The sequence below is a fragment of the Tenebrio molitor genome, chromosome 9 (assembly GCF_963966145.1).
Source record: "Tenebrio molitor chromosome 9, icTenMoli1.1, whole genome shotgun sequence".
In the NCBI taxonomy this organism is placed as follows: domain Eukaryota; kingdom Metazoa; phylum Arthropoda; class Insecta; order Coleoptera; family Tenebrionidae; genus Tenebrio; species Tenebrio molitor.
Window position 1 is genome coordinate 8,510,554 of NC_091054.1, and position 19,961 is coordinate 8,530,514.

Consider the following 19,961-nt stretch of genomic DNA (forward strand, 5'->3'; position numbering starts at 1 on the left):
TATTGTTAGATATATAACCGATAATCTGTGGCCTTTCAAAATAATTTAGAACATTCCAAAACATGGAAAAATACCGTAAAATGTTTAGAAAGAACTTCAAATGTTTTGAAATAACTGAAAAATTAATCACAAAATGTAGTTAAATTTGTCCGATGAACTAGGAGAAAGAAAAGGCATTGACTTGGGATTAAGAGAAGATAAGTAGACAATTTAAAATCGACAGCCACTCAGGAATAAAACTATTTAAGTTTGATAAAGTTAAGTAAGATGAACAGACAATAAAACTTTATAATTCTTTCAAATGTATTAGTTTTTTTTTTGATAAGCACTGCACTATTACTTGATAGTAATATCCGTAATAGTGTATGTACTCCGGCAAAATTGCCGTGCCGCCGGATGGAGGTGGGATACGATAAGTTTCAATCAATGATGCAATGTACTTATACGCTCCCTTCTTATCGATAATAATAAACAGACATCGATTAATTTTATCGGCAAAATGAGTCGAACAGTAAAAAAACAATTTGGGTGAGTAGCACCGAATCCAAGTGAAAAATAATTAGAACCACTTCTTTTCAGTTGATTCAACTAATTTTACGTTTAAAATTTTGCTGAAATGCAGTTGTCAGTAATGCGCGTAAGATGGTTCCCTGTGATAATAATTACTTTGATCGTCACTTTGATCTTATTAGAGCATCTGTTACCAACCGCCGGAAAAAAAACTTTGGACGGAGTGGTCATACCGCAACACAATCGACAGTCTCCAGATAAGTCTTTGCCAAACATTCCCGATGCTTATTTTGGAAGTGAAATGAAAGCAGTGAAACCTACCAAGCAGAAGAAATGCGCTCGCTTTCCAGAACTGCTTGATTTGAAATTTTCAAACAACATCTGGCAAATTCAGGAAACTTCGATCGGAACTCTTCAGTTGCTCAACGCCTATTTGGACGACCGCGAGTTCGGCCAGTACGCGGTGTGGCCCTTTTCGAAGAATTTCTTCACCGTCAGAATTGTAGGCATGTTGGATAGGGTGAATTCCAGGAAGCAGCTCTACTGCCGGATGTGGTACGACAGCAACGAGTCTGTTCTGGTGAAGGGAGAGTTGTTTTGGATCTGGAAGAAAGAGTGGGACGTGATAGACGCCTTCCAGCCGTACTTGATCTCGTGTAAAACTCCAGACGATCGGATACCGATGTCGGTGTCTTTGGTGGAGAACAAGTGCGACTATCCTACCAACAATTTGAAAATATATTACGAAAAAATGTATAAAAAGTGGGATTTTGTGGTTTGTGTGAAAGGTTTAAATTTTCCCTTCGAGGACAAGAGCACCAGACTGGTGGAGTGGCTCGAGTTGGTGTTCCTTCTAGGTAGGAAATGTTGCTGTCGTGTACGCACAGATTGTGACTTTGGTTTGTTTACAGGGGCGTCAAAAGTACACTTTTACCAATTCAGTGTCCACCCGAATATACAAAAAGTTCTTAACTACTACACCCAAAAGGGAACAATCGAAGTTACTCATTTAAGTCTGGCGGGACACTTCTCCAATAGTCCCCTCATACGAAACAAGTTCCTTCAGGAGCGAAAAGTGGAGCGCCGCCTTCAAGAAGTCATCCCGTTCAATGATTGTCTCTACAAATATTTGCACAAAACTAGATACATTGTCTCCTTAGACATTGACGAAGTTATAGTGCCCAAAACTGGAACTTGGTCGGAGCTGATGGTGACGTTACAAGAACGAAACAGTGACCTGTCTAGCTACCTTGCCAGAAATGTATATTTCTTTGATCAGTTGGAAACAGATCTGGATCAGATTCCTCCTTACGTGCACATGTTGAAACACGTTCGAAGAGCTGTCGAATATTCAAAGCCCGGGGATTATGTAAAAGGCTTTCACGACACTACAAAAGTGGTGGCTTTGTACAACCACATTTCTTTGTGGTGTTATAGTTGGCTGGGTTGTGACAACCATAACATCGATGTGGAGCTGGCACAGTTGCAGCACTACAGAGGGGATTGCGTCAAGGATTTAATCAATTGTGACGATCTCAAACAGAACACTGTGCTAGACAGAAGATTGTGGCATTTCAAAGACATCTTAATCAACCAAGTTAATCAAACTTTGAGCTTCTTGGAGATGATCGATTTATGACGATTGTGATAAGCTTGCATAGCATAAGTTGTAAATATTTGTTTTTGTTATCGTATAGTCGAGTTTGGACCCTTTTTAATTTTAAGATAATAAAAAAATATTGTTTTTGTGTAGAACAATTATTAGCGGATGATTTTTAGCAGAAGTTATAATATTGATTAATGTGGTTGCTATTATCGGGACAGAATGAAGAAGAATGTTTAAAAATATCTAAAACCTAATTTATTGTTAGCCGATATTACATGTAGGTATAGTCGCGAGCAATAAATTTTAGTCGTCAAGGTCATTCTCTGACGCAATCGAAAATGCTCCGTTGTAAAGCAGTCATAAATATCATAACCTATCATCGTGTTGCATGACATTGTCATTTTTTCTCATTTTTTGACACTTTGTTGACATGGGCATAATCAGGCAGGGAAAATTTTTAAATTTGTGACAACGTAACCAAATTTTGAAATGACATTGTCGACCAAAATTTATTGCTCGCGACAGACGACCAGATTTTCATTTCACGTGTATTGTCGGTTGCATATGTGACAATTAAATTTTATGACGTTTTTGACGTTTTAATTAGATGTAGAGGTTTTTTGATAGTTCTAGGGGCAGTACTAAAAAGTTAGACATCAAAATTGGCGGAAAGAAACAACATTTACAAATATAAAAATGTTTTATTATGATATCGTATCTAAAATATTGAAACAAAACAATAAATACAGAAATGTCAATAAATTAATAGCTAAAATGTGAAAGTACAAATAAAAACATATCACCCATTATGGCAGTATTCTAGCCGGTACCTAAATAAAGAATTTTCAGTCATCTTTGCCAAAAATTGAATAAAAACAGTGTACGTCAAATCGTCGTGTCAAGTCTTTGTCAAATTATGTGCAGATAGTACTGTCGCGTTACGTTTGAGAAAAGTACCGTTGAAGGGTCGTGGTAGCTCGTTCGAACACGACACGTTCATATTGACGTCAGGAATTTCCATCAACTCCATCACTTCTTCTGTGGCGTTATAAACCAACCACTTGGTCTCCCCTGGTACCACCTCGAGCTCAACCAACCTGACATCCTCCCCGTCACCCTCCTCGAGCTCCAAATCTCCCTCTCTTTGCGCCACGTGCAAGTGCACAGTAGCCCCATTCGGATCCAGAAACTCCTGTCCTTTAACACTCGAGATCTTGACAAACTTGGTCGGTTGCTTGTTCTTCGCGTAAAAATCGAATTTGTCGTGGGAGTCGTCGGTGGAGAGCTTCTCCACGTGTCCACTCACGTACTTAATCGGTCTGGGAAGGTCGTCTTGTTCTTGTCCGAATCTAGTGTTGGAGGAGTAAACGTCGGCGTAAAGTTTGTCGTAAGAATCGTCTCTGTCTAAGTCGTACTGCGACTGTTTGTTGAAGTTGTAGTAGTTTGAAGGTGCTTTGGTCGTGTAAATGTATTTGTTAGAGTTTGGTCTGTAGACGTAGGGTCGTTTGGTCGATGTGAATTCTTGGTCTTGGTATCTAGTACCGTAAAAGTTGTCGATTTGGGGTCTGGCTACGTACGTCGGTTTGTAAACAGAAAAGTCGTCACTGTAAAGGTTCGATGGTCTGGTTGTTGCGTCATAGTAAGGTCGTGTCGATTCGTAATTGTCAAGAGGGGGTCTGGTACGTCTTTTTTTGGTAGTGGGAGGTCTTTGAGTGGAGGGAGGGTAGTACTGGATCTTGATATTCACCTCGAAAGGTTTAGGAGTGGGTCTAGGACTAGGAGTGGTGTTTTCCACCACCCCAAACAAGTAAGTCACGTCATTTATTGTTGTTCGTCTGTCATTGTAACTGTCAAAAGTCGGTCTTTGTGGTATGTCATTAACTACATAACTGTTGGTATTGTACGTTTGCTTGGTCTCCACTTGCACTGTATGAGTCGTCACGTTCCTAACCTTCACCTTGACAGGAGTGGGACTTTTCGGCTTGGGCTTCCTCGTAGTCGTCCTCCTCTTCACCTTCCTCTTCTTCTTCCTCTGCCTGTCACTCCTCCGCCTTACCTCGTTCAAATCCTGCTCGATCCAAGGCGACAGATCAAAATTATTGATGACAGGACTGTCACAAGACAACCTCGAGTTCCTGACTGGATCTGCTGCGAGAAAAACAAACGGTTGGATGGTCTCGATCTCCGTCAGACTCTGGCAAAGGACGTGCGCCAGAGTGACGTGACGGATTTGTTGGAGCTGCGCTGGAGTAAAACTCGACTCGAAGTCGCCGTTTTCGTACCAAAACCTGTCCCCTTTTCGCAAGTTGAGGAACTGTTGGGCTATGATGCAGGCGAACGTGGGGCCGACGATTCCCCCGCGGACGGGCTTCTCGGCGAGGCCCCCCGGGAACAAGTCGACGTCGTTGACGTGGTCGTAGAGCGTGCGGAGGCGGTGAACGGTGTCGGGGTTCATGATGCGCTCCAGGTCTTTCCAGTTCTTGATGGGGCTCAGACCGCAAGGCTCCCTCCAGGAGGTGTAGCTCGGAAGGCCGTGGTCGCGGCCTCGCTGGATGTTGATGGCGGCGAGGTCCATGCCGAAGGGGAAACCTCTGGACTGGAAGAGGTGGTTGGTGAGCTCGTCGCAGATGAACTCGTCACGTCTTTGACTCGGTTGGTTGCAGAAGCCGATCAGTATTCGGTCCAAAGAACCAAAACTCCAAATGTTTTCGGCGTTTTCTTCCTCCTCGTGGAGAGACACATCTGCAAGAGACTTGTTAACACTAGTACTACCTCGTCGACGAGTAATTACTGTTAAAGATAGGCCTGTGTTGGGTGTCGAATCTAACAAAAGAGTTCTGGACCAGACTGTGCCCAAATCTGAACGCTGCAGTACCGAAGGAATTGGCAATCGCTGGATTGACTCTCTTGTCGAAACCTGAGTAGTACCCTTTTCTCTCTAGATTCAACTCGAACAAGTCCATCACCTCTTGGCCCAAAACGATTGGCAGAAACTCGCGATATGTGATGTGTTGGAACAGCGCGATCACAATTCTTCTGGTTTCTTGGTAAACCTTCTCGTCGCTCCAGTGTCGGTTCAGTTGGCTCAAAATCGTGGCGATTCTGTTGTGGTACCTCAACCAAACGGTGTGAAGCGCTGTGAGGCCTGGTTGTTCGCTGAGTCTACCGTCTCCTCCTTGGAGGCAATCACTGCTCAGAGCTCCCGAACGGCAAATATCTCCTCCCGGAGGATCTGGAGGTCGCAGGGGTTCGCGACCTTGGGGTCTCCCGTAGTGAAGCTTCCCCTTGCGGAACGTCCTCATGGAGTCGGCGGTCTCGATGTCGCTTCCATAGACAGTAGAGGCGTCGAGAAAAGAAGTGGCTTGATTGATCTGTTCGCGGTAGCCCAAGTCACAATCGATTCTAGTCGAGGGGGCGCTTCTTATAAACTCGATGCAGCGGATCCCCAAAGGGGCCAAGAACCAGTCGTCGGGGCTCACTTCAATCGGGAGACAGCTAGGATGCTGCACAAAGGAATCAGACCGAAGATTCGAAGAGGGTGGAGTCTTACCGTGAGTTCTGGAGGCAGCAGGGCTTGTCCCCCTCGGTGGCAGCACCTGGGGACGGACCCGTTGAAGCTCCTCGACTTGACTGTGGAGACGAGGTCGTGGTCCATCAGCTGCCCCCACTGCATGAACATCAAGTTGACATTCGACAACTCCAAGTTCTTGTCGCGGTGGACCCGCACGCTCACGTCTCTAGCTGAGGGCAGCTTCTTGTTGAAGACCGACCGCCGCACCTCTTGCACCCCTGCAACCAACCGTGGCTATTCGGGCTCGGCGGGGGTGGGAGACTCACCGTCGGCGAACGCGGGCGGCAAAAATCTCTGCATGGGGAGGAGCGACGACCCCCGCCAGGGTCTGTTGAAGTTGTTGCAGGTCCCGTCGGCGGTGCGGTAGCGGCGCGATGCTCCGGGGCACCTGGGGAGCCCCCGCAGGGGACACTCATCCTGGGGGAGTCTGGTGTCGAAGCTCAAGCCCGCCTGGCGACTCACGCTTTCGGGATAGCTGAAAGATCAGCTTTGAGTGCGACCGATAGACTGATCGCGATACACAAAATCCAAGTATAAGAAGCGTCCCCACTCGTCGATAGAAATCGTTCCCACCCATCACCGGTAAAGAAACGAAGAAGTTTGTTTAGTTGTAGCAGGAAGAGGGTCGGAAGACGCGACGCTTTCTTTTCTTGCGGGTTTCTTTACAAGGAAAATTGCTACTGTTGCGGTTAACAATCGCCGGGATCGATTTACATAACGAGTGACAGAAGCAGAGTGCGATTTGGACACTTCCCATGAATAATTAATTCCAATTCGTTCAGTCACGGCCCAAACCACAACTTTCTTCGATTTGACAAATTCGTCTTCGCGTTATGTCAGTCGCAAGTCGAGCGGAAAACTCGTCTCCGGTCTATTTGCCTAGGCAAATTTGCCAAAAGTACCCACCTGGTCGCTATCTTCTTCGCCGCTTCGATGGACGCGTAGCCGAATTTCGACAGCTCCAGGGCTTTCTTGACGGGGGCCCCGAAGTTTGCCACGTGACTGGCCGGCTCGTTCTGCTCCAAGTAGAGGCCTGCAAAGGCGATCGATTCCGAAATAATTTATTTTGATAAGGCACAGTGAAAGTGGCCCACATTTGGGTTCCTCTTGGTACGCATGAATTTATTATTAGAAATGGTGTTTGACGAGTACGTGTGAAGAGATGAAAGTGGACCGCTTGCACTCTTGTGCAGATAATCTCGTTTTATTTAAATAAGAAACGGCAAACAAAGAAAGAAGTGTACAAATAGAGATAAAAAAGCATGGGTTGCGTTTGGCACCGGCATCCCCTCCATTTTCCTTTATTGTTGTAAATGGGAGTATTGACTAATAATTATTGAGGAAAGTGTCCTCCTTCTGTTATTATGGTGCTGTTCAAGGAATAATTTCGGCTCATTTGAATAAAATGGATAGTTTGTTGACATGTCAAAGATCCACCACCTGCTGACTTGTTTTGGTTAAACAATAAATATCCCTAGAGTCCCAATTAATAACTGACGCTGATACAAGTTGGCCGAAAGTTACCGAAATGACAGTTTCATTTTGCCGCATTGTCTCGTGTTACTAAGTAAAAATTTAAATTTAATGTAATAACGTGAAAAGAAAGCAATTTTCTTAACAAAAAAAATTAAAATCAGCCTTGACACGGTGTGTGGAACAATTAAAAAAATTAACTCAAGTTTTCATAGATCAAAATTCAACAGCGTTGCCACGTATATTTTCAACGTAAAATGCGATGTTGCTGTAGCTTTAATATGTGAAAAGGGTATTCCGAATGAAGAAAAAATCGAAGATTAGTTCATTTAAAGAATTTTCTTGTTTTGCTTACAAAAAAAAAAAATCGAAAATTTGACATTTTGACAAAGCAAATAAATCTACACACTCTGTACAAAAAAAAAATCAGTTGCAGATATCTACAGAGAGGTTGAGCTAAGAGCCTGAATTGAAAATTAGATTTCATCTGATGAGAACTAGATTTTTATGAAATACATAATAAGAAACTGAGCTTATAAAAAAGATAAACAACATGTACTGTCGCGAGCAATAAATTTTGGTCGTCAATGTCATTTCAAAATTTGGTTAGATTGTCACAAATTTAAAAAATTTCCCTGCCTGATTATGCCCACGTCAACAAAGTGTCAAAAAATTGAGAAAAAAATGACAATTAATGTCATACTACATGATAATAGGTTATGATATTTACGACTGATTTACAATGGAGCATTTTCGATTGCGTCAAAGAATGACCTTGACGACCAAAATTTATTGCTCGCGACTGTATCTCATCCTTTTTTATGTTTTGTATCATTTTTCTTGATAGTGTTAACCAAAAGAAGAAATGTGGAACACAATACAAAATTTAGAAAAACGTTGGCAAATTGCATATTACACATCAGGGGAAGAGAAAAAGACAAAAAAATAAAAATTTATTACTAGCTTCGTACAGAGTTGAAAATGTTTTTCAGAGCTGTCTGTACATACGAATAGATTTGCGGTCTCTCAGTTTCTAGTTTTAAACTGTAAATGTGATATTTGACATTTCACTCCTGGCACTTAAAGCAATGAAAGAGTTTCTTTTAGTATGGCCATTAAAAAAGTATCTGTCTTAATCAATTTTATGTATTTATCTAATCCCGTGGGATAAATGACACTTATCCCACTCATTTGAGTGGAATAAGGAACTTCATTACCGGGCGCATTGCATTACTCCACTCAGTGGGATAAGTGAGCTTCATTACCCCACTCAGTGGGATAAGTAAGTCATTATTCCACTGAGTGGTGTAATGAAACTGGCGGAAATAAATTAGATTTACCTTTTTTTTTTATTTCGGGGCGGTCTTAGATAAAATTTTGTACATAACACGTGGGCTAAAGCATATTACAGGAAACTCGTGTGATTACAGATGAACTCGGGCTAACGCCCTCGTCATCTGCAATCTTCACACTCGAATCCTGTAATATTGCTTTTATCCCACTAATTGTGTAAATAACTATTAAAGTGAAGATTTTTTTCACAGTATGAAATAATGTACTTTATTATATAGTTTGGGAAACTTTATTTCACACTCTGGTACACTTGCACTAACCAAATTATGCTGAACAAAAACAGAGGAGTTGTTTTTGTCCTATATTATAGTCTTGTCATTTTTAATACAATTTTAATCGATCGATCAGATGAAATTTATTGTGGAGTCATTTAATATGAATTATTTGCGACACTTTTTTATTTTAAATTCCATTATATAAAACCCCTGTTCATTTAGGCAACCAATTAGTCACATCAATTTACCTTAAACAGTAGTATAAGTACCTACACCAAAATTATAAGTGGAAAATCTCCATTCCATAAAAATATGTCTAACAAAGCCAGATCTTGCGTTTTTATTGCAGAATTTGTAAATGCGACATTCACTCACCCATCTTGTACCATCTGGGCTCCTTCACCTCCAGCAGCTCCTGCATGGCCCTCAGCCCGTACTCCACCGCGTCCTCCAGCTCCCTCTTCTTCGTCTCTTCACCGAACAATCGCCTTTCGTTTTCGTCCTTTGTGTTGTTCGTCCCCTCGAAATGGTCACTTTCCTCGTCGAGTTTGGTCGCGTTATGTAGGTCGTCGTCATCGTCGTCTTTGTCATGCGGTTGCGTCGTCGTCGTCGTCAGTATCACCGTCACGATCACCATCGTCCATCGCTTAGACCTGCAAGAAGGAAGACGATTACGACACGCTCCCCTGACGCGGCTTTCCGCACCTCATTTTCCGGGAAAGTCGGACGCGCACTCATGTGTGATGTGTCAGGCTGAAAACTGAACTGCGAGAAGATGGCGAGTTCTTATTGAGGAATACAGTTATGATTGTTAATTTATATAGCTGGAGGTCGCTTTGGTCTTTTTTGCGTAGCCGCTTTTCGGACCAGTGTCGTGAGGAGTAATCGCTTCTGTGGGAGTCGGATGGTTTTCTTTGTCCTCGGTTAGGTTGCGACCGGTCGCACTTTTTTACAGAGGTGGTTGCGGGGCAGGTGGTCAACGCATAATTTAGGCAAGAGACAGGTGCCGGCAAAAATTATGGATCCTGGTTGTTGTGGCCTTTTTAGGCGTTAGAAACTCAACGTGTTGTGCACTCTCATGCGAATAAATTATCGCAAGTGTCGCCCATTTCGCCAATTAAGACGAGTGGAAGAAGGGGGCAAAAAATGAAAGTAACAAATGATGTAAACTGTAAAGGCACACAAGTGTTAATTAAGAGTCATGCTTTGTCTTTATCAAAAATGATAAATGGTCCACCAGAGATTTTTAATGTCATTTGGTTTTGGGTCAGATAAGGGTGACAACTAGCGACCAAAAGTTACAATTTGATTTTGAGATGGAGGTTGATCCATTGTGTCGAAGGGGTTGCATATTATGTCAAGTGATTTTGAAAGAATTCGCCACAATATTTGTATAAAATTCATAATATACTTCAAAATATGTATAAATGATTTGACTGGAGTTGACGTTTGTGTGAAATATTTATGGCAACATTGCGTGGCTACGAGTAAAAATAACTGTTGACGGTGTCAAACCGTTAAAAAGTGTTTGAAGAAATGGAACAAACAATGAACTATTTTGGCATAATGGCAAACAAGAGATAGTGAAGTGGAAAGGCAAGCAATCAGTGAATTTAATTAGAGAAGAAAGGAAAAGAAAAGATTTGCGCCTGTCGAGTGTTCGAATGCGACGTTGCCAAACCACATTGGTGACAGCTGATCGAGTAGAATATGGTCAGAAACGGTTCCGACAAATTATAATAATTGTAAATCGATAATCGATATTCATGGCAAAGTGAACGGTAACACCGTTCTCCGTTAATTTTTACATGATTTCCAAGTTTTAAAGTTTTTTAATTTCTATATTGGCATTATTTATGACTAAATCTTGTAAAATATGAGGTTGCAGTGAGTTTCTCCGCTAATTTTTATCCAGTGGGTGTTACTGTATGATATGATAACAAAATCAGATTTTTGTCTTAGGCAAGTGTTTCAAGAAATGAATAGAAAAAATTAACAATCTCTGTTTTATGCAAAATTTGCAAAACAAAGAGTAATGTAGCGGGAAAACAACATAAGTGAACCCGATAACAGAAGAAACGAAACAAAAAGATTTTTGTCTGTCAAATATTCGAGCGCAATGTTGCCAGACTTCCTCGTTGTTGACAGCTGATTGAATAGAATATGGCCGACAAGTTTAAAAGTTGTAAATCGATAGTCATGCCAAAGTGAACGGTAACACCATTCTCCGTTAATTTTTTTTGCAATTTACTACATTTAGGGCCAGTTTAAAGAAAGAGAATTAAATATTTAATTCGAATTAAATTTTAATGCACGATTAACCCACGAATCCGAAACTTCGATTGGTTCAATCTGATCACGTGTTCAGTTGATCCCGCATTTGATTACGATTAACTTAATTTCGCTTCTGTAAACTGGCCCTAAAACAATATAATTTTCACATTTTAAAATATGTATTTTGTGTTTATTGTGACCAAATCTTGTAAAAATGTGAGGTTGTAGTGAATGAATTTTTATGTGCTCGATATTACTGTATAATGTAATAAAAATTCAGGTTTTTGTCTTAGGTATGTCAAGCGATGGAACCATCTCAATGTCCAATTAAACATTTGATAATTTTCAGGTGGTTGCATAAAAGAATAATTTCGGCACAATTTGCAAAATAAAGAATGGTGAAGTGAAAAAACAATATAAATGAATCCAACAAAAGAAGAAAGGGAAAGAAAATATTTTTGTTTGTCATCTCTGAACGCGACGTTGCCAGACTTCCACGTTGTTGACAGCTGATGTAGAACATGTCCGGCAACGGTTCCGACAATTTATAATAATTGTAAATCGATATTCATGTCAAAGTGAACGGTAACACCATTCTCTGTTAATTTTTACGTGATTTGCGATATTTAAACAAAATAATTTTCCTTATTAAAATTTCTAACTTTGATTTATTATGAATGAGCGAATTTTCTAAAATATGAGGTTGCATTAATTTTGCATTGGTTATACAGAGTGTCTCAGCTAAGACTTTCGAGCCTAATATCTCGGTTATTTGCCAACGGATTTTTATGAAATTTAAAATGCAGATATTTTAGACCGTGAAGGTTCAATTAGTAATAATAAAATTACCTCAAGCTAAAAAATGTAATTTGAACACATGTTTCCTTTATCGAAAATTATGCGCGATTATTATTATTATTATTATCGTTAAACATTAAAAAATAGGGGTCTACACAAACAATTAAGTAAATTACTTGTCTGATTCAACGAAAAGATTAGATTTTGTCGTTAAAAATTTAATGTAAAATTTGAATGTATTTGAGCAGTTATCTTTTGAAACAATTGATGATTAATTGCAAAGAAACATTTTGTACACCCTTTAAAGTCTGTCAAAATTGGGCGCGCTTTATTAGAAACGTCAAATTGTGCAAATTTATTGAAAATACTCTAAAAATAGACTACAGCGGCAGAAATTACAATATTGTTGAAAAAAAAAAAATTGCCTATGGAGAGTGTCGTAAGAACTTCAATGACACGGTTCATTTTCTCGTGGAACACTATCCAAATGTAGGCTTTACAAAATGTAAAGTTAAGAGAGTCGTCAATTTATTTTAAGTCACAGGAAGCGTACGTGAACTAAATTGCCTTGCTAAAATATCCCGATCGTGTTTTAGTCCTTTATGGAAGTATAATAAATTACGTCCAAATGTTGTCTTTAACTTTGTAAGTTTGTAAGTTTGTAAGGTTAGCAAGATAAACGTCAAATATGTCACCTGCGCTTCTGCGAAAAGGGATGACCAAAATTCTGCAAAATTGCGCGTTTGTTTCATACGCGTCTGCGTTTTTGCATTTGCAGCCACGTTTAACACAGTTTTTTGCTTTTTTCTTGCAAACAAGACGTCTTTCAAGGACGAGTTTTTCCCTACAGCATTTTTTATTGACGATCAATTTTTTATGTAAATCTTAATTGATTCAACATTTTAAAAAGGCATGTAAAAATTACGTTTTTAAGACTTGGGTGATTGCATTAATGGGATTTTATTCTTCACCGTCTAAAATATCTGCATTTTAAATTTCACAAAAATACGCTGGAAAATAACTGATTTATTAGGCTCGAAAGTCTTAGCTAAGACACCTTGTATTACTGTATAACATAATAAAAATTGAAATTTTTGTCTTAGGGTTGGTATGTCTAGTAAACTATATGATAATGTCCAATTAAACAACCTGACAAGTTTTAGGTGTTTGACGTTTTCTGCTGATAGAGAGGACGTTCAAGTCCAACAACTGCTGAATTTATTTTAGTACAAAATGTACTAAATGTGTCAGCAAATCTTCATCTAGTACTTATTGATGAAGAAAATGATATGCGACGCTGAAAGTAATCTGCATCCCATCCGATCAGTATCGTGATCAAACCGTCATTATATTTAGAAAGCACAAGAATAAGACAAAATTTTTCCAAGGGTTTAAGGTCAGTTTCACAAAATCAAGGTTAATCTGGACAAGTGCGAAGAAAGTTGTTTGACCCGTGCGGGGCCGATATCGAGAGAAAGCAAAATGAAGCTCGAAATAATGACACACAACACAATTAGAAATCGCGGCAACAATCGAGGAGAAAACGGAAAATTTGCAAAATAATAATAATAATATACGATATTGAGAAGCAGGAGGGGAGAATGTGATCCACTTGTTTGTAGCATCCACAAATTAGACAACAACGAATAAACACATGAGAGAATGATTTTTGAAAAAACATTATTTTCACTCACTTTATATCCTTTTGTTCTCCTTCGCCGCCTTCTCCTCCTGCTTGAGCCTGCTGATGGCGTGCACCGAGCCGAAGAGTACCTTGGCGGTGACCTGTATATTGCGCTGCTTGCTTGCCTGGGGGTGGTTTCTGTCGGTTATGCTGCCTGTTATGGGGGCGGGATAAGTGTTATTGTTCGCGTCTCTCAACGTGCAAGACTTACAGTTTTCAGGCATCTTCATTCGTGCTGAAACAAAACGGGCCACTAGAGAATTGCGCTCCCCTCGTTCAATAATGAAGATGCAGGACCGAAACGCGTTCCGAGTGAATTACAGTCGCATTTTTTATTTTATTGTCGCGTTTACGTCTAAATATTTTTCAGTTTCGGTGGCTCCGCGCACGCGGATTTTTACGTTTTGATCCACATTTCCGCCAGAGAAGAGTGTCAGTTGCGAGGCGGCTACTAGAAAGTCAGCAAACAAGGTAAAAATGAAAAAGTGAAAGAAGTGTAAACCCATGAAAACATTATTTGCTGAATTAATTCGATAGGTAAGTCGTGGGTAACGGGACAAGAAAAAATAAAAGTTATTCGATAAATTAGTTTTTGGAGCTGCTCCACTTCCGAACGTGTTCGAATATTTTCTTGAATTGTAATTAAGACCGGGCCGCGATGCCAGATTTCTAATTTAATTCAATTAGCCAAATGTATTACAGGTCCTGCCCCCCCAGAACCATGAATCAAACACCGTAAAAAGATTAAAAAAAAAAATATATTTATTTACAGTGTGAATAAAGCTTAAAAAAGCTTTAGATGACTTGAGATGACTTGGTAAACAATTGGATTTTGATAAATAAAAATAAAATGCCTGATTTGATATGACAATATACAGGGTGGCATGTTTAATTTTGAAAATAGTAAAAAAATGTTATATACAGGTGTCCCTGAAATGCGCGGCAAAATTTTAACCACGAGCTACTAGGCTCGTCAATGCAAAAGTAACCTATAGGAAATATGCTTTAAAACAAGGAAACCGCAAACAAGGGAACATACTTTCTTGGAAAAAAAAAATGTTTTTGTGAATATTTTTGAAAATGTATTTATTCTTCTTTTTATTTAAATTAATTAATTAAATCAAAATAAGAAGAAAATGTTGAGGAAAAAATGTTTAATTTACTCCTGTAAATATTGTTACTAAATATTTTAACCTTAAATACTTATATACAGGATCAGTACTTCTGCTGTTAAATTTCCAAAAAAAAAAATTCTGTCTATTTTTAAAAAATTTACAAAGACCAGAAAGACATTTTGCTAAACCGTTAAATAAGTATCACCTGTATCTTTTAATATAATATTTTTTAATTTTGTCACTACAAAAAACCAAAAATGCTATTTTTTGAAAATTTATTACATATTTTCTAATTTTTGAAATACTGATTTTAAGGAAAAATAAACATTTTGTTGACACCAAGAAACAGCAATGACGTTTCATCAGAAAATTCTTATTTTTATTTTATTTTGAAAATGGATATTTTCCAAAAATTTTGTCCATCGCCATCTTGGATCTAGTTAGAAATAAGACTTTTCAATTTAGGTTAAAAGATGTAAGTTTCGACTGAGAATAAGACCTAAAAATACTCATTAGAAAAACCTGCAATAAATGTAAACTAACGGTGTGCAGCGTAGTGTAATACCTAATGGACAAAACGCCCCAATCTGGTACCTACCATCGTGATTTCTAAACCCAATGACCTGTAACTTTCAGGTTTGTTCCAACTAGAGACGATCTGATCTAAATTAAAGCCCCATTGGAAAGTGTAAGAATAAGTGTCTACTTTCAAATAATAAATTGTCATCACATTTTTATAGCGGGTAGGTGCGCCGTGAACTAGATGGATCAAGTGCATCTCGTAAATAACTTTCGAATATCTCTCAAGAAGGTCACTTTGACAAAATGCCCATTCATTGCAATTTTCCTAATTCGCTTAGCAATTACCGGTGAAAGAAAGTGCGGATGGGCGCATTGATATGATGTATGGAATGAGGTTGTAACGTCAAAATGGTAAATTGACAAAAATTTCACTAGTTACACAATTAGAGGCAACGGAGGCGGAAAAATGCGACCGAATTGATAGGTAAGACACGCGAAATGATAATGTTAAAATGGAAGAAATGAAATTCCTGCAGCGAACAATAAAACCGGACGATTGCATTTGCATAATGTATGCGCGTAATGTGCATGATTAGGACAATTGTTGAGGTAACAGTGACGAAACTCTTATCGTTTACTTACGTGTTATCAGTGGTGTGTCGAAAGAGCTAGCACAACATGTCAACAGCAGCAGCAACAACAAGAGATGTGTAACAGGGACAGGATAGCGAGTATTGGAGTATGGAGAATGAGGCGGTACTACCGACACACTGACTGAATGAACTGGTACCACTCTGTGCGTACAACAGCTGTGTCTAGTCTGCGATATTTCGAATACACTCGATCACCCGTGGGTCCATTCTTCGCTTTTGTGCACTCTCTATTTTTCAGAGGTGAAAGGTTCAGGCGCAAGGTGCAGAAACGGACCGGACGCGGAACCCTGCGGCGCGCCGAACTGCCAAAAACCGCTACCACCACCGCGAACCAAAACGGCTTCGAAGCACCGAAATTTGCTAAACGAGCTTCTGGATGAAGTGCGTGAAGAAATGACGCGTTCGCGGATCGAGCCGAAGTGGGTCATGGGGTTAGCTAGCGCTGGGTCAGTACTCCCACCATTTAATGGATTGCACAGTCGACCGCGGTGTAATAAATAATAATGAGTTTAGTTGAGTTTGCTCGTTGGTCACTGCAGCATTAGCCCATCTAACTGGGCTAGTGGTTATGCTTGATGGGCGCAGGGGTATCACAAAAAGTTTCGACAGTTACGGTTTTCGGACGTCCAACTGTACCTACCAACCAGAAGGATGGATAACAGTACTAATTACAGAACATCCGGTTGGTACTAGTGGACAACTAGGAGATGAGTGGTCGTGGTTCACCAACTATCCAAGCTAATTTGAAAGTTTTTACGCGAGGAAATTGCTTCGGCAAATGCTTTCACGCAAAAACTGCTAACGAGTGTCCTTTAGATCTGGACGGGAAAAAATTAGAACAATCACTTCAAAAACTTGACCCATCAAAGCAAACGTAATGACAGTTTTGGACAAAAAATTGACCAAGATAATGTTAAAAAAAATCAAAAATGGAAGTTGGGACGGAACTGAAAACGAAAGAAGAGATAATAAAATCGATAAATTTTAATTGTTAATTTATAACGGGTGTTTTTTTAAATTTCACCTCAAAGTAGGCGTTGAAGAGTCGATTGTGAACGCGCCACTCGTGTAAAACGGAAGATTTAAACAGCTGCTCCTTGATCCGTAACCTGTATAGTGCGTTCACAATCGACTCTTCAACGCGTACTATGAGGTGAAATTAAAAAAAAAACACCCGATAGAATTTTCAAAAGTAATTTTAAATACCTAAGGTTGGTTACTATCAATTGAGAGATTCTTTGCGCAAGTCCAACTAAATATGCCGCCAGAAACCAAAACTCCTTGTGAAACAAAAAAACACCTATCAGTTAGCGAGAAATTAGCCATTTGCAACTGTTGCAAGGAATTCGCTGCCTTTTAAATTTTTGATATGGTTACTTTATCTTTTGTTTGTCACCAGAAACCACATATATGCCGTTCACGATTATTTTAAACACGCAGTAGGCCGCGATATTTTTTTGTTAGATTGGCGTCAGGTCCTGTCATATGACGTTTCGTTTTTAAATATTCGCATTGTTGTCAATTCCGTCATTAATTTAGTTAATAAGAATTTACCCAGAACTGCCCTACAAATATGTATGTTTCATTTCAATTTTACGATTATTGTTCCTAATGCGTTCAATTATTTAAAAAATTAACAACTTGGGAGCAGTGTTCGGTTGAATTATAACCTAAAATAGATTTATTAAGACAAATCACAATACTGCCAACTAAAATGTCAGATTTTCATAGATAGTCCGAATTTGAAATAATCGTGAATGGTTTATAGCCTCCAATCTAACCAAAATTATGGTTATACCTAGTAAGGAATATCCCTAAATCCTAGGGAGTAATTTCTTGTTGACATTACTATAGATAAAAACATTTTTTTTAACAAAGATAGCTATGAATTTAAGTCGTACTGTAGTTAAAAGATCATGACAACTACTTCTTTAGGTGATTTTTTATGAGATATTTATTTTTGTGTTTTGACTCAGCACCGTAGTAATCAATCCTTATTTGTACTTATCACATTGTCGCATAATTGAACTTTTAAATATTTAAGTAATTAAAAATTAAGACTTATTGGATTAGAGTTGACATTTAGGTACGTGAAATAGATGTGACAACATTGTATGACCTCGACTAAACAGCTGTCGACGAGGTCAATATCTGCGTAAAAGACAATTTGCAAACTAAAAAACAGTGAACTGGAAAACGACACAAGTGAATCAAATACCTGAAGAAAAGAATGGAAAAGATTTTAGCGTGTCGAACTTCTGAACGACGTTGCCAAACTTCCACATTGTTGACAACTGATTCAATAGAACATGGCCGGCAACCATTTTGACAATTTGAAATAAATCTAAATCAAAATTTATTCCAAAGTGTACGGGAGCATCATGTCGCATTAATTTTTACGTACAGTCGGGAGCAATAAATTTTGGTCGGCAAGGTCATTCTTTGACGCAATCGAAAATGCTCCATTGTAAAACAGTCGTAAATAGCATAATCTATATTTCATGTTGTATGACTTTAATTGTCATTTTTTTCTCATTTTTTTGTCACTTTGTTGACGTGGGCATAATTAGACAGGGAAATTTTTTAAATCTGTGACTATCTAACCAAATTTTGAGATGACATTTGTGACCAAAAGTTGGCCAGTGACAGCTCCGGGCTCCCAGGGGGTTTTTCGGGGCAGAGGGCGTGGGTTCGGATTTTTAAAAAATGGGCGCCAGGCAGCTATTGTCTTGAGCTGGTTGTTGCTTGTCCAGCTGCCGGGACAAGTGCTCAGATCTTACTCGTCGAAGGTAAGTAAAAGCAAACGCTTTCTGATCGTTAAACAAATTTTGGTTTATTCGGTTACTGCAAAATTATCCACAGAACAGTATTTGGTGGTTCGGTACTGGTTCACACGAATGCGATAATGGTTCGCTTGTAACTACTAGATGAAAATTGAAAGATGCGGAACCAGTACTTTTTGGTGGCCTTAATATCTACTTTGGTCGTAACCAGAAAAGCTTTTCTTTCACATGTGACCGAATCTTAAACTAAACATGATATTCTTCGACGAAATAAAAGATGTTTTGATTCCTGATGAGGAACCTCCCGAACTTAGACTTCCTTCTGATCGAGCTAATTGTTAAATGTAAACTTAATGAAACCCAAGGTCAAGATTGGGGTGTCACCTTGACAAAAAATTAAAATTGATCCTGATAGGAAAGTTTAAATCGGTGAAGTTCCGAAACGTTAAATTTGACTGAAATTTCTTTAAGTTGACACTGGAGATTGAATGAAAAGGTTCTTACAAAAAAATTCTAAACATTTGCAAAGTTTCAAAAAAATTTTTGTGAACATACAAAAATTATGAAAGCGAGAAGCGAGAAATTCGAGGCGTTCCTAAATTTTGCAATGCCGCGGTAAAAAAATATGGCGACTTAGCTTTATGACGGGTCTGTTGTCTCCTCGAATAGCGTCCTTTTGACTTGCGGTGTGACCTTGGCGATACGGTGCTCAAAATAAACGATCGCCTCTGCGAACGATGTTCTCCAAAATGGTCGCCTCTGCGAACGATCTGGCTACGAATCGCCCTGCGAACGATCTGGCTACGAATCGCCCTGCGAACGATCTGGCTACGAATCGCCCTGCGAACGATCTGGCTACGAATCGCCCTGCGAACGATCTGGCTACGGATCGCCCTGCGAACGATCCCTTTCAGCGAAAAAGGGGGTTCTTGGCGCTAAATCGAAGTCCTTCCGGCACTCCTTTACTCAAAAATTTTCGGTACTCTAGAGTTGCGATACGGTACTGGATCAATTCATCCAAACGGGATTGACTCTAAACTGGATCGAACCACCCCTAATACATGGTCTTAGTGAAATGAATTCAAAATTGAACGATAATTACCTCTATAGTGCGAGGGGTCACTCGACCACGAACTCTAAAAGGCGCTTCGCTGGCGTCGCTTCGACGGCTCTCGACGAAGTGTCCGACTTCCGCATTTTTAATCTCGGTACCGCAGTCCCATAAATCGCGAAAATCGTCACGCGCGCGATTCTCGACCTTATTCAGTTGTGCTATAAGGCGGGCTGCGCTTGCGTGGTACTGCGCAATCAAAAATGTGCATTTCCGGTGGTACTACACGTGCGCGTGTCATGACAGGTGGACCGTCATGGCGTCGGTTTGTTTACCTCGAAATTATACCGAGC

General features: G+C 39.6%; 2 protein-coding genes across 4 annotated transcripts; one reads left to right on the plus strand and one right to left on the minus strand.

Annotated features, from left to right (window-relative positions):
* Nucleotides 1-406: 406 nt before the first annotated feature.
* LOC138139241 (uncharacterized) lies at nt 407-2,268 on the plus strand. 2 transcript variants are annotated; one of them, XM_069059450.1, is made up of 4 exons: nt 489-528; nt 580-637; nt 693-1,367; nt 1,422-2,268. In XM_069059450.1, the coding sequence occupies exons 3-4, from the start codon at nt 812-814 to the stop codon at nt 2,147-2,149; spliced, it is 1,284 nt and encodes a 427-aa protein (XP_068915551.1). In that variant the 5' UTR covers nt 489-528; nt 580-637; nt 693-811; the 3' UTR covers nt 2,150-2,268. The 2 variants fall into 2 exon arrangements, with proteins under 2 accessions (XP_068915550.1, XP_068915551.1); XM_069059449.1 differs by having other exon boundaries at nt 407-528; nt 580-1,367.
* A 529-nt stretch (nt 2,269-2,797) lies between these two features.
* LOC138139240 (peroxidase-like) lies at nt 2,798-16,168 on the minus strand. Of its 2 annotated transcripts, XM_069059448.1 has the most exons (9): nt 15,764-16,168; nt 13,696-13,719; nt 13,495-13,638; nt 9,104-9,381; nt 6,594-6,720; nt 5,954-6,162; nt 5,667-5,905; nt 4,908-5,619; nt 2,798-4,858 (listed from the first exon to the last, which is right to left on the minus strand). In XM_069059448.1, exons 4-9 carry the CDS (start codon nt 9,363-9,365, stop codon nt 3,015-3,017), a joined length of 3,393 nt encoding a protein of 1,130 aa, XP_068915549.1. In that variant the 5' UTR covers nt 9,366-9,381; nt 13,495-13,638; nt 13,696-13,719; nt 15,764-16,168; the 3' UTR covers nt 2,798-3,014. The 2 variants fall into 2 exon arrangements, with proteins under 2 accessions (XP_068915549.1, XP_068915548.1); XM_069059447.1 differs by lacking the exons at nt 13,495-13,638; nt 13,696-13,719; nt 15,764-16,168 and adding an exon at nt 9,434-9,591.
* Between the last annotated feature and the right edge of the window lie 3,793 nt (nt 16,169-19,961).